Raw genomic sequence first — 17,003 nt, 5'->3', positions numbered from 1 at the left:
ACTGTTATATTCTCGTCCTATTTTATTTATAAACTATGTTTATAGGTATTTTTTATAGGTTATAGCCATTTTATTTATAGGTATATATTCATAAACTATTATATATTCATTCTACTTTATTTTATTTCATTAACATTAACCAAACTTTACTTTTTAGAGGTGTCAACATAATGGGAAAGTACAGAAACATATTATCTAAATACAACACCTTTTATACAATGTATGGCGTCGTTGCAATACTATCTTGTATCTTTTTTGCTCTTTAAAGGCATATGAATGTGACGTCATTCAGATGAAAAACGTTTTTTTTCAAAATTAAGGCTCTAAAGTACAGTCCGCCGAAGGGTGCACATCCTGGCCATGACCCACCAAAATTTTTTCATGCCCTACCTGTGGGTCCAGCGCCCCACGTTGGGAATCAGGGGTCGAACCTATTAAAAGTAATAATGTTGCCTGATAAGTCTTGTTTATTATAGCAGTTATCGTTAATTAAAACCAGGAACACGATACAAGTAGTCATGGTAAAAGCAAATGCATCTGGAGTAGTAGGGGTGGGAGCAGCGATAGTTGGGAAAGCTCTTGCCTAAGTATTGAGGTATTTTTTAGGGATTGCTCTTAAATGAATGGATGATGCGGTTCTCATGATGGAATATTCAATAAAGCTGTAGTTTATGGGGTTCTAAAGTGACTAATTACAAATAATAGGCCAAAATTGAAATGTAAGTATTCTAAACAAAGCAGGGTATGTAGACTATGTTTTTCACTGTGGCTTCCATATCCACCAGTTCGGTATTCAAGAATTTCTGAGCTTCTGCATGACAAGGTGATTATTTGGTTATGGAAGTTTTTTCAGTAGAAATATGAACATGTAAAACTAAATGCTATTGTTGAGCCAAAATCGCTCTTTTTTGTCTTAAAACGGGAAAAAGTCAGTCGAAATGTTCATCCTGGGGTTCTCATCTGATCGTGTAATTTCTTGACAGTCATACATCATTTGCGGATGCTTTTAAGTTCAACATAGTATTTATGCATGCAATTTTTTGTTGTATTATGACAGACTGCATTCCACTGTATCTCTACTCCTACCAATTTGGAAGAGGGAGAATATTAATACTACTATTATTACTTACACTTTACTGCAGCACCAAGCCGCTTAATCTAACACAGCTGAAATATTGAGGTGTGGAATCTCTCCCCCTAGAGTCGGTCCAAAGAATTCTTTTAGAAAAAATTAAAAATGTAAGCAGAAATTGCAGGTTTATGCAAGCCTTTCCAGTTTTGCCAACACCCCTCCAACCCCAGAACAATGTTCTCACCCACTCCTATCCTCAGAAATACTTCAATACGAATTTGGGGGGGGGGGGGCAACTGGATAGTATGTCGAGACATAATGTTTGTTCTTAACGTAGTTAAGCAATTATTGCCTCATAATGTGCGTTAGTGACTTCTAAACTTCAATTTTGTATTGTGCTTCTAGATCTCCATATTCACCGTGGAATACGTCGCCTTCGCCCACGGAAAAATCCACTGACAACAATGCTCTGTACAATGCTTTTTGACCGTTACCATAACTGCATAAATTATCTATAATATTTTTCATTTTTTATTTAAATGGCCTAAGTACATGTCTTGGAAATGAGCCACCATGGGGGAGCAAGGCTTTAGGAAATAAGAGCCTATTTGAATACATGTTCGATAGTCCTAGACCAACTGACTGTCACATAATCTTTGCTCGATATTATTTTGGCCCTAGTCGGTCCCTAGTAGCAAAAACTGGTGTTTTGCTGTGATACAATTTATTTTCATCGAATTTGACTTGAATGATTCCTGCACTGTTATTCTATGACCACATGTTCTCTACTACAACCAAGAAAAAGGCAAACAACAACAAGAAATAAGCGCGCATTTCTTTCTCCTGGCTATTCTTTTTGGGGAAAACACAAAAATTTGTGTTTTTGTTATAGGGTTGGAAACGTCCGGTCTAGTATTTTCCCGATTGCTGTTACCGTCACTGCTTTACCATGAACAACCAATTTATATTCATTTGAAAATTTTTTATCCTGTCAAAGCTTGGGACTATTGAGTTTAAAATATGCCCAGACTAGGTTTTTTAACCAAAGGAAGAAAAAAAAAATAAGAAGACTGTGTCCAAATATAAGTACTTATCTGCTGGCCGGATATTTTAACACCAATGTTTGGCTGTTTTGGCATCTGAAGTGTAAATGTGTTTTTGAGAGATCTTGGTGCATCTTAAGCATCTTACTTAAAACCTGGACATTATATACATCTAGACATTGCGAAAACCCTTTCGCCCGAAAAAAGGAGATCAAACTCGTTACCAAAACACATGAAAGTTAAGAAAAAAAAGCTTAGCTTCTTTCTTTAGTTCTAAACAAATTACGAAGAAATCAAAAATACTTACCAAAATTTTAAGAAACTCACTGGCTCGTTAGCATTAGTTTCATCTGTGACAAATTTTTTGAGGTTGGAACTTTGGACAAAATATTGTTGTTTTTTTAACTCCGATTTGAATCTTTTTTCCTCGTTAATGGTTTAAAGTCTGAACCGAATCAAACTTTACCGCCAAAAAGATCAGAGTTGAACCAAGATTCGGCAAGGAATTTTACAAGGTGAATCAAACCGTACTTTTTTATTTAAACAAGATTGACTTGAGCTTCAGCCCAAGCGGTTCAGTTTGTTTTATCTAATACTGTTTCAAATTTCGAACAGTTTGCAAGTTCTGATTCTTCATAAAGGACATTTTTTTCAATTGGAATTTTGCCAAACTATTCAAAAAAAGAAGAAAATGACTGTATTAGCTGAAAAGTTTGCAACAGCTTGTAAAAATTACTACCGCTTAAACCTAATTTGACTTCGCGACATCATCTCTTTACTAAATTATTCGTCCGTTTTTATTGGTGGGTGTGTAGCCAATCGCCATTTGGAAAATAATGCTGCAAAGAATTTGTCAAAAGACGCAAAAGTACAAACAAAGATCATCAGTAATCGATAAAGTTTGTTTGTAATGAAGAAACTAAACAGTCTGTATTTAATAGTAAAATATCTCGTTGTAAATCGTGGAAATTTTGTAGCATGTCCTTAGTTAACCGTTATTGCTATGTAATTTGAATCATTTGGTGGGAATCTATCATGTTTTAACCTTTTGTTTTAGGTTGCGATTAGTAATTCCTTCCAGTCCAATGTGGTTGTATCTGAGATTGTAACAAACGTCAAAGGAAGGTTATCTAGTCTCGAAAATAGTAATTACCAGGATCCAGGACTAGATGGAGAAGAACTAATGAAAATTTTATGTCTTTATACTGTTTCTTTTCATTTGGGAGGCATTATTGATAAAAAATTGACAACGCAGCTTTGGGCTCTTAGAAAAAAAGTGAGTACCTCTCTTGTACATTCTCCTTTTATGGAGCAGTTGTATTTATACAGCTTGCTGGTATTGTTTTGAGCCCATCGCCTGTATGGCTTTTATAAGATAAGCTACGTCAGTGGTTCTCAAAATCATTTAGACACTGTACCCCTTTTTACCCACAAAACATTTTTGATGCCCCTTCTCAGTTACCGGCACTAAGTAAACTATAGCTAAAATATAAGTAGAATTGCCAGTCCTAGAGTTAAAACGTTTTTTTTATTTTTTATTGGCCGGCCACGTACCCCCGAAAAATTTTTGTGTACATTAGAAAAAAAGCAACATGAATATGTAGTTAACTAAGACTGCACTTGAAGAATATATAACAATTGTACGTCATGTTTACCAAATACATGGCTGGGTTTGCTTTTGATTTTCATGATGGGATGCGAAACACCCATTTAGCTCCTTTCAAGCCATTTAGCTTTGAAAGATGATTATCTACCAATACAGGTGCCAACTCCTAATCATGGTCATTCAAAATCCTCTGAGCTGCTTCAAGATCTCTTAGACCTGGCAATTATCCTATTTAACTGCAAGTACACTCTGTATCCACCACCTGGTGCAGACTTTAGATTTTATCTGTGTCAAAGCTGTTGCAAAAATAGTAACTCTTCGTAACATGACTTAGACTTATTAGTAGTGATGGGACTGTCAGTTGGAATTGGGAAAACTCGGAAATGGGGTTTTTCGAAACCTCAAAAAATAGTCAAGCTAGGCTATGTAAAAATGTGTAGAAACCGTTTTCTATTAACTGAGTTCGAAAGAATCTCCTTCATAGACCCCGGTGCCGTGCAGATGAGGGAAGACCGGTGGCGGTGGGGCCAAAAATAGCAGCGACGGTGTGGCACTAGCACGCCGCCAGTAACTTTCTCTATTCATTGACAGAACACTTTCATAGGATACTCCACCTAGTAGCTACTGGTAGCTACCAAACTGTCATATTCTTGTAAAAGTATCTCGCCTTCCTTCACCCTCCCTTTTGTATTTTTTTAAAGCAGCCATATAATGTTCTATAAGATCCGTCTCTGCTTTAAATAAAAAAAAAATCAACTTCTTGGCATCCCTGCTTTCAATAAAAAATTCAAGATATTATCATTTAAATATAATACTTCCCTACCCCCCCCCCCCTCTGGATACCACCTCAATAGGATACCGTCTCTCCTTAAGTTAAAAAAAATAATTAACTTTTTGGCATCCCTGCTTTAAAAAATAAATAAATTTGAGATATTATCATTTAAATATAATACCTCCCTACCCCCCCCCTCTGGATACCACCTTGATAGAATATCCTTTCTACTTTAAATTAAAAAAAAAATTTGGCATCCCTGCTTTCAATAAAAAAAATTCAAGGTACTATCACTTAAATGTAATAACTCCCCATGCCCCCCTCCTTCTGGATACCAACTTGATAGGATACCGTCTCTGCTTTAAATGAAAAAAAAATAAATAACTTATTGGCATCCCTGCTTTAAAAACGAGGTGTTATCATTCATATATGATAGCTCCCCTCCCCCCTCTGGATACCACTATGATTGGATACCGTCTCTGCTTTAAATTAAAAAAAAAATCACTTTTTGGCATCCCTGCTTTCAATAAAAAAAATTCAAGATATTAACATTTAAATGTAATACCTCCCCACCCCCCCCCCCCTTGGATACCACCTCCATTGGATACCGTCTCAGCTTTACATTAAAAAAAATAATTTGCCTAATAATTAACTTGGTCACTATATGGTTCAAACAAACACGCGAAATAACGTTTAACAGCTTAGTGTTCCTTGAAAAAAATTGAGGGTATGAGTAATAAATGTCGAAATTTTTCAGATATACCTCAAATTATTGGAAAACTGAATCATAGATTCGCTGTGGCATTCAATAAGATCCAAAGAATCTAATTAAAAGGGACCACACACAAAAGCTAAATTAGGTCAGTAGCCTATGAGAAATTGCAAAATACCCAAGACAATGTACAAGTCTCAATGGGGGGCCCTGGGTCTATCAAAATATTTCAATTGTTACTCAGGGAATTCGATATCATTTTCTTCTGTCTCCACTTTAAATGAAGAAAATAATTATATTTTTGGCATCCCTGCTTCCAATAAAAAAAAAAATGAGGTATTATCATTTAAAAATGATAGCCTCCTATCCCTATAGGCAATAACTTACAATTTTTTACGAATCATGTTTTTGGGGTAACTTCCGTTTCAATCTTTAATCCCCAACCTTGTACATAGCTTAGTCTGTAGCTAAATTTTGTCTCAATAGAAGGGTTTTTTTCTGGGGGGGGGGGGGGTAAAATTTTTTCACAAACAAGATTGTATTTTTTTTAATCTATCAGGCATTCAATAATTTTTTATCAAAAATTAAGAAATTCTTATCTAAAAACAGCAAAAGAAAACAAAATTTTGTAAACTTACGATTCAGCTGTAAAAACAATCTGTCGACTATCAATTTTAAAATCCAACTGAAGCTGTATAGAAGTGAATGCGTTCTATTTAACTTAAAAATAAAATTCTTGACTGCAAATGATGTAAGAAATAGCAATTGGGAAACTGCAATCGAAATGATTTAATCTCATTTCATAAAGACGATACTTTTTTTGTCAACTGTGTATATTGCAATTGAATTAGTGGCCGGTTTTTATGTAAAGTAACAAAAGAGATGAAAATTAACGAGCAAGAGATTAGTGAAGAAATATTGTATGCAAAGTAATATTTGGCAGGGAAAGTCACTGGTGATAAATCCCTAGGGGTGGTACCGTGATTGGGTGATTTTCCGGGATTCGGAGAACCAATTTTTTTTTGTGTGTGACTCATAGATTTTCAGTGAAATACCCGGATTTTCGGGGATAATGCAAGCCCTGCCTGATTTCTAATCAGGAAAATCGAAATACTAATCCACACGAGAAAGACAAGCTCCGACTTTGCGGTTGACACAATAAAAATTGCCGCAAAATTAATTCAAAGTCGTCCGAACACCGCCACCTCTACCGGCGGTGGCGCGCCTGAGGCACGCTGGTGGCGTATCAACACTTCGGTAGCGGTCAACCGGGCCTCTCGTTGGCGGTGTTTGGTAGATCCGCCGGCGCGGCGCCGGGGATCTACTCCTTCATATGTGTCAGTGTATAAAACATGTGAAAATGAGATCTAAAAAAACTCATTAGTTATTTCACTTAGAATCTTCATTGTCGGCTGATACATGCAAGAAAATGTAAAATAAAACCTTCTTGTCACAGTTTTTAGGCTGAGTTTATTTAGACATGTTTGAACCTTGCTTTTCTTCACAATAAATCGTGGCTTCTTAATGCATAGTTCTTAATGCAATACATAGTGGCTAACTTAACCTATTGACCCCCAGGAGATTTGTGATCCCTTATACAGGGGGCAGTAACTGGTCGAAAAAACTAAAGGCCTTTGTAAGAAAATTCTTTTATTTACTTATTAATAAGCTTCAGAAAAATGAAAAAGCAGGCATGAGTCAATAGCTAACGTGAAAACTAAGTTGTTCTGATGAAAATAAATATTTTTTTTCAAACTATTGCTTAAAATAAGGGAGTTGTGAGGTAAGAAACTAAATTTTAGTATATTTTCGATGGAATTGTGACACAAAAATGTCAAAGAACGTTTCTGTAATATTAACTTCCGTGACTTTATCTTTAGACACTGAGCGTTCTATCTCACTTTAAAATTATGTCACTGAAAATATTAATCCTATATTTTATATTGATATTTCTTCAATTATTTTGAGCGTTTTCACTTGGTAATCTGGTTTCGTTTAGTTTGTTAGTTTTGTTTTTGACTGTTTTTTATTCTTCTTCTCTTTCATCTCTCATTTTCAATCTCTGTTTCTTTCCGCTTTTTAGCCCTTTTCTCCTTTTTCTGCAATTTCTCTTCCCTATCCCAGTTCCCTTCTCCCTCGCTTTAATTTTTTCTGGTTGGTGGTATAGATTAAATAAGATTTTTACTTCAAAAATTGCTATCACAAGGCACCAAGGGCCCATTTTGAGCTTCGGGGTCAATAAATAAAAACAGAGCTAACATAAAACGTAAAAAGAACCAAGACCGGCAAAAGAAACCCAAATTTAAAATCAAAATTCTCAGAATGAAATACATTCATTAGACATTATTTAAACAGAGATTGGTCATAACATGTTAAAATATAAAAACAGGTAAAACTCAATATAACAAAAAAGTAAATAAAACCCCAAAAATTAAAAGGGAAAATAAAAAAAGAAGCGGAAAAAAAAGACAAGTCCAAAAGATGGGCAGTGCCTGTACCAAATAATAAAAAAATGAAACTAGCTGGATGTTTTGTTTATTGTATCCGTAATGTAGGGGACAAATATTTATTCATATCTAGAGGTACATCAGTTAACGGGTGACAAGGTAGGAATATGTTGGGAAACGGCTTGAGGAGGGCAGAATTTGGGTGGGGAGAGGCTTTTCGGAAAAATGTGTTCCTTGCGAGGGTTTGTCGTTGAATTAAAAAAAAAAAAAAAAAAAAAAGGAGGCAATATATACCTCTTCTACTCTAGCGTTTCTAACATTTAAAAAAAGAGAGCATGGGACTACCTTCTTTGAAAATTTTTCGTGGGGCTCTTTTTTAGATATATTCAATTTTATCTGACTGTTCTATTTTATTTGAGGTGTATTTTGTAGCATTATGTATATTTCATAAATAAAATATCTGTACCGGTATCTCTGGAAATTCCAGGGTACCAAACTGGAGAAGCATATTAAAGATGAGGGCGGATAAAGGAAGCATAAATCTATAAATAATGGAATGAGGAGAAGCCAGATTCATTTAGAAGCATAAGGAGGGATATAGATGTATTAGCTTTATAGATGATATTTTTAATATGGATATCTCACTATGTTAGAGGAACTTTTAACGTAGGCTATAGATGGTTTTGTATTTCTACCTTCAATTGCTTTGAGAAAGGATTAATTGATATTTAATTGCTATTAGGCATTTTTTTGAATGAATGTATTTATTATTTCTTTATATTTTATTTTGTAAATCCCATACTTATCTCCATCAATCGATTTTTCTTCTGTGCTCCACGAGAGCTACTGAAGTGTAATTTCTTTTTTCCTATTCTTTATTGTTAAAGGAGACCTAGCGAGTTGCCTTTCTGTCTCCTTTGTATAAAATTTATGCATAGGATTTATGTTCAATAAAGTCAACAAACACATATTGTGAGAATGGACAGAAAAAAAAAGCGAAATCCAAATTCTTATCAGAAAAAAGGATATCATTGACAGCGCAATAGCGCTGCCTAAGTAAAGAACGATGTGGGCCCAATGTATTATTTATTTTTTTTTTTTTTTTTTTCTTGGTCTTAGACCAGGGCACTTCGTATCGAAGGAGATGTCGTAGAAACTTCGAAAAGGGCTCATTCGATTGGAAATTGGAATGCCTGGTGCCCTTTTTAATAGTCGAAAGTGATTGGAAGGCAATTAACACCCCTTCCACGCCCACCATTTCCCCAAACACATCCAATCAAAATTTTGAGACAGCCATTTTGTTCAGCGTAGTTGATTTCCAGATAGAAATTATGTTTTTGAGGCGAACACTCCCCCACAGCCTTCAGGGCAAGGGTTGTAAGTTATGCCCTGGGGACATATAAGGTTTTTGCAGAAAGCGTTGTTGTAGTAACTTCAAAAAAAAGCCTCGTTCGATTGGAAATTCAAAGGGCTAGTGCTCTTTTTAATAGTCGAAAGGGATTGGAGGGCAACTAACCCCCATCTCACACCCACCTTTTACCCAAACACATATAATTAAAATTTTGAGATAGACATTTTGTTCAACCTAGTTGACAGTTCTGGAAATTAGGTCTTTGAGGATGACAACACCACCACCGCCCCCCCACAGCCCTCAGGGCTAAGGTTGTAAGTTATGCCTTTGGGGTATATAAGGTTTTTATAGAAAGCCTTGTCGTAGAAATTTCAAAAAGTGCTCATTAGATTTGAAATTGAAATGGCCAATGCCCTTTTCAATAGTCGAAAGTGATTGGAAGGTATCTAACACCCCTTCCACGCCCGCCATTTATCCAAACACATTCAATCAAAATTTTGAGATAGCCATTTTGTTCAATCGAATCAAACTCAAAACGAGCAGAAATTAACATGAGTAGGGCTCAAAACCCCTATGCCTTCCCAAGGTCAGAACATAATTTGCACTTTACTGAAAAAAATACAAATGAATGTGCATTGTCAGTTTAATATACATATACTGATATTTATTAATCAAAATGTTAAAATTTTTTGATTTATTAAAGTTATAAAAGTAAAAACATTTGTATTTTTTTCAGTAAAGTGCAAATTATGTTCTGCCTTGGGAAGGCATAGGGGTTTTGAGCCCTACTCATGTTAATTTCTGCTCGTTTTGAGTTTGACTCGGTTGTTTATTGTAATTTCTGTTCGTTTTTGGTTTCATTTATTTATCGATGCTGATTTGTGGTAGTTTCACGCTTGGTAGATTATCTGGTTTTATTTTTGATCATTTTTGGTTTAATGGAGCTCTTAACTTTTCTTTGAAAAACTAATTTTGTTGAAAAAGTTTTTTTTTAATTAATTCAAATAAAGAGGGTCAAAAGGAGAGTACAGATGTATGCTCAAGTATAGAACTAAGAAAGTGTAGCAAAACTTTTTATAGCTATATGATATTAAGATGTATAATATAGTGCGTTGTGTTAGACCCTGGTTTTGCCCTCCTGCTACTGAAAAATTGCACCCATTTGCCTTCCTCCTTAAATTTGAATTTTTTCTTGCGTCTAATTACCTTCTGCCTCTCTTCCTGTCGATGTGAATGATGTTGATTCTTTTCCCTACGTAATAGTGCTTGGCAATATTTGAAAATGTACCTTTTTAGATTCCAGCTGTGTGTCTGCCTTACAATAATCTATGGATGGTTACGAAACATGTACTCGAATACTTGCCTGGAAGTGAGAAGATCTTTGATTTGAAACAAGTAAAGTCTACTGACACTGATATACTTACATTTATTCAAAAGAAGGATACTGAAATTTTGAAAGAAGTTGGAAACTGGGAAGCTACGGTTTGATTTGTTTGTCTTTATCTCTCATTCTTATTTAGCCTTCTTCTCCTTTTTATTTTTCCTTTCAGATATTTGGAACTGAGTTTAAATTTAAGAAATTTGCTTCAAATTTAATCCTTTGTTACGGTTAAATTGCAAACAAGCTTTGGACAACTTGAAACTCGAATATCTTGAAACCTGGCTACTTTTTTCTTAGGAAAATAATTAAACTTAGCCATTGTCTTATCGCTCCGTCTGTTTAATTTAAATTTAAATGTTTTTCTGTTTGCAACCGGAGAAAGATGAACATGTGACGCTTAGTTTATGGGTCTTTCGTACGATGTTAATTTTCAGGATTTTGTTGAAGGCAGCAAAAAAAAAAAAAAAAAAAAAAAAAAAAAAAAAACTGGAGAGAAAAAAAAAGAGAAATCCAAACTCTTATCCGAAAAAAGGATATCATAGGCAGCGCAATAGTGCTGCCTAAGTAAAGAACGATGTGGGCACAATGTATTATTTTTTTTTCTTGGTCGTAGACCAGGGCACCTCGTATCTAAGGAGTTGTCGTAGAAACTTCATAAATGACTTATTCGATTGGAACTTCAAAGGGCTAGTGCTCTTTTTAATGGTCAAAAGTGATTGGAGGGCAACTAACCCCCCCCTCACGCCATCTTTTCCCCAAACACATCCAATCAAATTTTGAGATAGCCATTTTGTTCAACGTAGTTGAAAGTTTTAGAAATTAGGTATTTAAAGGTGACAACCCCCCACCAGCCCTCAGGGCAGGGATTGTAAGTTATGCCCTGGGGGCATATAAGGTTTTTATAGAAATTGTTGTCGTAGAAACTTCAAAAAGGGCTTATTCGATTGGAAATTGAAATGGATAGTGCCCTTTTTAATAGTCGAAAGTAATTGGAGGGCAACTAACACCGCTTCTACGCCCACCACTTCTCCAAGCACATCCAATCAAAATTTGAGATAACCATTTTGTTCAATGTAGTTGAAAGTTTTGGAAAATATATCTTTGAGCCGGAAAATCTCCCCACAGTCTTCAGGGCAAGGGTTGTAAGTTATGCCCTGGGGGCATATGAGGTTTTTATTGAAAGCTTTGTCGTAGAAACTTCAAAAAGGGCTCATTCGATTGGAAATTCTAAGGACTAGTGCTCTTTTTAATGGTCGAAAGTGATTGGAGGCTAACTAACACCCCTTCCACGCCCACTTTTTCCCCAAGCACATCCAATCAAAATTTTGAGATAGCCATTTTGCTGAACGTTGTTGAAAGTTTTGGAAATTAGGTCTTTAAAAATGACCCCCCCCCACAAGCCCTCAGGGCAAGGATTGTAAGTTATGCCCTGGGGGCATATTAGATTTTTAAAGATAGCGTTGTCGTAGAAACTTCAAAAAGGGCTCACTCAATTGGAAATTGAAATGGCTAGTGCCCTTTTTAAAATTTGAAAGTGATTGGAGGGCAACTAACCCCCCTCTCACGCCCACCATTTCCCCAGGGCATAACTTACAACCCTTTCCCTGATGGCTGTGGGGGGGGGGGGGGGCATCCTTAAAGACCTAATTTCCAAAACTTTCTACTACGTTTAACAAAATGGCTATATCAAAATTTGATTGGATGTGTCTGGGGAAAAGGTGGGCGTGAGAAGGGGTTAGTTGCCCTCCAATCACTTTCGAATATGAAAAAGAGCACTAGCCCTTTGAATTTCCAATCGAATGAGCCATTTTTGAAGTTTCTATGACAACTCCTTCAATACGAAGTGCCCTGGTCTAAGACCAAGAAAAAAAAAAATAATGCATTGTGCCCACATCGTTCTTTACTTAGGCAGCGCTATTGTTCTGCCTATGACATAATAAGATAACAGTTTGGATTTCTATTTTTTTCTTTTCAGTTTTTTTTTTTTTTTTTTTTTTTTTTTTTTTTTTTTTTTGCTGCCTTAAATAAAATCCTGAAAATTAACATCGTACGAAAGACCCAAAAAATAAGTGTCACATGTTCATCTTTTTCCGGTTGCAAACAGAAAAACATTTAAATTAAACAGATGGAGCGATAAGATTGGATGTGTTTGGGGAAATGGTGGACGGGAGAGGGGGGTTAGTTGTTTTTCAATCACCTTCGACTATTAAAAAGGGCTCTAGCCTGTTCAATTTCCAATCGAATGAGCCCTTTTTGAAGCTTCTACGACAACTTCTATAAAAACCTTATATGCGCCCAGGGCATAACTGACAATCCTTGCCCTGAGGGCTGTGTGGGGGGGGAGGTGGTCATCCACAAATACATAATTTCCAGAAATTTCAACTATGTTGAACAAAATGGCTATCTCAAAATTTTGATTTTTTTTTTATTTATTTATTTATTTATTACCCGTCAAAAAAAGGTACAAAAGACGGAGTATCACTAAAAAAGAAAAAAACCCACACAAAAAACAAATTACAACACATTAAACATAATTGAACAAATTACAAGGACGAGAACAAAAAATCAATTATACACTGCACTGCAGGTACGTAAGAAATTTTACTTTTTAAACTCCCAAGTACTGAAGAAATATAAGCAATATGATTGATAACTTCAATTCAACTAACCTAACCTAAAGCAAAATACTTGAAAACTTCAATTCAAAATCAACGGACTCAATCAACTAGTCTAAATATGACAAGAGACGGTAAAAAGACTAAATATGACAAGAGATGTGCAAACAAAATTAAATGGACAGCGATTTACTGCCTTAGCAGACGGTACCAAGGGTGGGAAGAAATTTTCTCGTTGTACCGTTTAAATTAAAAAATCCGGATCTGAGCTTTCTTTTCTAAGGTTCGGGAAAAATTCTCCAAAACGTGCCTAGATGCAGGACATGGGGAAGGGATACTGCTTTATAAAGTCGAGCTAGAATTAAACGGTTGAATCGGATTTTAGATGAAACTACTCTACTGTAAGCAAAAGCCAGGCGTTTGCGGAGATGATCAATAAGAAAAGAGCGGGTAGTTTTTACATCCTTTCTAATTGGTAAACCAAGGTAAATAATTTTCGGGACAGGGGCTATAGACAGTTCTCCCAGCCTCACAGACGAGACCTCTTCTTGGCGCCAGTTGAACAGAAGAATATCTGACTTCTGCGGGTTAAATTCAAGGCCAATGCGGCTGTAATTTGATTGTAGTGTGGAGAAGATGGTCTCTGTACCTGCGACTGTGAGGCTGGGGTTCAGAATGTCATCGGCGTAGGCTATCATTGTAACGTCTATGCCACGAGCTATGCATGTTGTCTCGATAGTACACTGTGGCTCAATTACATAGTTATTAAGGTACCAAGAGATGTGACTGATCCTTTTCGAGCACCTTTTTTTGCTGGGACAATAAGATTCCCTCGGTAGGACAGCATCACGTCAGGTGTATATTCAGTGAGGGCTCAACCATGACCAGGAAGTAGGAGTTCAGCCTGCAGGTGGTCGTACATGTCTTTAATGGGTAGTAGGATGTCCTTCTGTACACCTCTCTTTCCCATATCCAGAATGACTTGGTCATGGAGAAGTGAGTCGTAGGCACGGCAGACGTTATGTAGACCTATAACAATGGACTCCTTTGATTCATCAGCGACAATCAAGACTGAAGCCAAAGGCCGCAACCAAGTATTAAAGAATAGATGAAGCCCAAAACAAACAAAAATTAAAATTAGTCAAACTCAAAATGAGCAGAAATTAATCTCAGTAGGGTTCTAAACCCTATGATTTCTAAGAGCCAGAATATAATTTGTACTTTACTTAAAAAATTCCTTTAATTGTTTTCACTTTTATAACTTTAAGAAATCAAAATTTAATGAAGATTTTAAGGAATAAATATCAGCAATTGTATACTAAACTGACAATGCACATTTTTTTCAATAAAGAACAAGTTTTATTTTGGTTCTTAGAAATCCTAGGCTTTCGAATAATACTCAAAATTGTATCTGCTTTTTTTCAGTTTGGCTCCGTTATGTATTTATTTTTATTCTTCTTTTTAGTTTTAATTGTCTATTTATACCGATTTGTGGTGTTTGTATACTTTTTAGATTATTTGATTTTATTTTTGTTCATTTTTGGTTTAATGGAGTTCTTTACTTCTTTTGAAAAACTTATTTTGTGCAAAAAGTTTTTTTGATTAATCCAAAAAAATACCAAACTTCTGTTAAGAACTGTTTTTCGTGAAATTTTTTGTGAGTTTTCAGAAAATTGAAGGACATCAAAAGAATTGTATTTGTATTATAAGAAGAATATATAGGAATGCTTGTTGTTATCATTGTTGTAAATATTCTGCCACGAACTTGGGCAATAAAAATGTTCTTCGGAATTTGACTTAGGGCCTTTTTTTTCTTCTAAAAACTGGTGGAATAGCCCTATCCAAGAAAATAGAAAACGACTGTTAAGAATTGTTTTTCTTCAAATTTTTAGTGAGTTTTCAGAAAATTGATGGACATCTAAAGAATTGTGTTTTTATCATAAGAAGAATATAGAGGAATGCTTGTTGTTATAAATATTCTGCCACGAACTTGCAAATTACGTAAAACTTCACATCAGAAAGCATTTTTTATGACTCATTAAGTTTATTTTCATATGACTTATTGCCAAGTTTATTTTCACTTGCTAATAAAAAAAATTTCTGTCCAGGGCATGTTTGGAGCTAGAGGGAGGGGGTAAGACCCCTCACTTTATCCACCAATGAGCTTGCTTGCATAATTTGCTGTAGCTTAATTATTCAGCTTTATTATGATATAGGAAAAGACTTTTGCAGATGCCAAAACAAATGATTTTAGTCATATGCATTTCTAGGATTCTAGGAGAAAGGGAGGGGGTTGAGTTTTTTTCTTTTGATTCTCAACATTCAGTTGTCGTTTCTGCTGTCTTGGCATAATTAGCTTCGCTTTCTAACAAAATTGTCCTAAGAAAAAGAAAGTGACTATATTTGATTTAGCTGCGGGTCTACATTCGTGCTGACCACACAATTTCCCTTTGAGAAAAAACTGATGAAACTAAGGTACAGATAAATCAATGCGAAGCGTCAAACTTCTTAATCAATTGTCACCTCGTTATGACATTGTTCAAATAAAACCTATTTTTACCTTGATTATCCTTATAAATTGGTTCTTTTTTTTCCGTTCCATTCTTAAACCAATGTAATCTTTACCTTTTGCATTATTACAGCCAGACTAATAATTTTCCTTTTTCTTTTTTATCTCTTCAATGTATTACATTCTTCCTTATCCCCTAAAAGCCCGATTCCTCTTATTTCCTTTCCTGTTCTCCAGGCTGTTAATACTGATACCACATGCGTGCCTACCCATGAAAAAATCTAATTTCACTTATGTTTCTCTTTGTTTATATGTCCTCTGGAGGTGCGGCATCGTGGTCCGGTTTTGTCTAATTATTGATATAGGAATTCTACCGTTTATATCTCTCTACAGTGGTCTAGAGTTAATTTAAAACGGGAATTTACGAAGGGTACCTTTCGGGAAATTATGACGTTGGTAGACTCCAGGGCGAGAATTTGAGAGACTTTTCAGGAACAGTTGAATACTTTACTGGAGAGCTGAAAATTTGACAGCATAGATGATGGATGGAATAATTTTAGGAAAATAGTTTGTGAAGTCGCAGATGGTGTCTTAGGGAAGAAGGTTAGAAACGCAACTAGAAATATTAGTGAAAATGATTTAGGTTTAATAGAGAGGAGGAGGGACCTTTACAAGAATTATTTGAGTGATTGCTCATTTGAAAATAAGAGAAAAGTAAAAATTGAAGAAAGCATTACAATGTTAATGAAGGAGATGTGACGCGGAGGTTGTGGATAAAATTGCCGAGATCTGGAAGATGCAGCTAGATGGCATAATAGTAAAATATTCTACTGACATGTTAATAAATTGAGAGGGAGTTATCAATCTGGACATGTCCCAGTTAAAGATGGGAATGGGACCACAACTAGTGATAATGAAAGAATTTAAAAGAGATGGGTAAAAAATTTTGAGAACAAGCTAAACTGTAATAGAGTTACAGGAAAATATATAGAAAAGAACGAAAACAATTATGACATCGGATGTGCAGGAAGATTTATTTTGTGAGGAAGATTTAGTGACAGTATTAAAAAGATTAAGAAATAATAAGGCCCTATGTGCTGATATTGTGGTAAATGAATTGTCTTTAATATGATGGTTTTGAGGTTAGAGATAAGCAAACTGAAGATTATGAATACGATTTTTGAAAAAGGGGAAGGATCGAGTCATTCTAGAAAAACTCAAACTAAACCCTTCCATGAGAAAGGTGATAAGAATGAGTGTGGTAATTATAGAGCCATTCGCCTAGTTTCTTTATGAATTAAATTACTTTGCATGAGAATACTTTTTATGCTTAGAGATGCTGTTGATATAGTTTAAAGAGAAGAAAAGTATGGGTTTAGGAAGGGCAGAGGATGCGTCAGCCAAATTTTCACTCTTAGATTAATAATTGACAAGTCATGGAACGCCTATAGTCCTCATTTTATTAGATTATGAGCAAGCGTTTGATTCAGCTGAT

The 17,003-nt window shown here is 35.3% G+C and overlaps 1 protein-coding gene across 1 annotated transcript in view; it reads left to right on the top strand.

Moving 5' to 3' along the window:
* Positions 1-17,003, top strand: part of SWIP (strumpellin and WASH-interacting protein) — a 190,506-nt gene that overhangs the window by 72,654 nt on the left and 100,849 nt on the right. Inside the window, exons 6-7 of the mRNA XM_089102346.1 lie at positions 3,173-3,391; positions 10,300-10,485. Of these exons, the coding sequence (XP_088958472.1) occupies positions 3,173-3,391; positions 10,300-10,485 (405 nt within the window). The remainder of the gene's footprint in view (positions 1-3,172; positions 3,392-10,299; positions 10,486-17,003) is intronic.

This window comes from Artemia sp. Qi Xiang Cuo, chromosome 16, assembly GCF_049724085.1.
Source record: "Artemia sp. Qi Xiang Cuo chromosome 16, ASM4972408v1, whole genome shotgun sequence".
NCBI classification, from domain to species: domain Eukaryota; kingdom Metazoa; phylum Arthropoda; class Branchiopoda; order Anostraca; family Artemiidae; genus Artemia; species Artemia sp. Qi Xiang Cuo.
The sequence above is the reverse complement of the archived record's forward strand: the minus strand, read 5'-3'. Positions and strand labels throughout refer to the sequence as shown.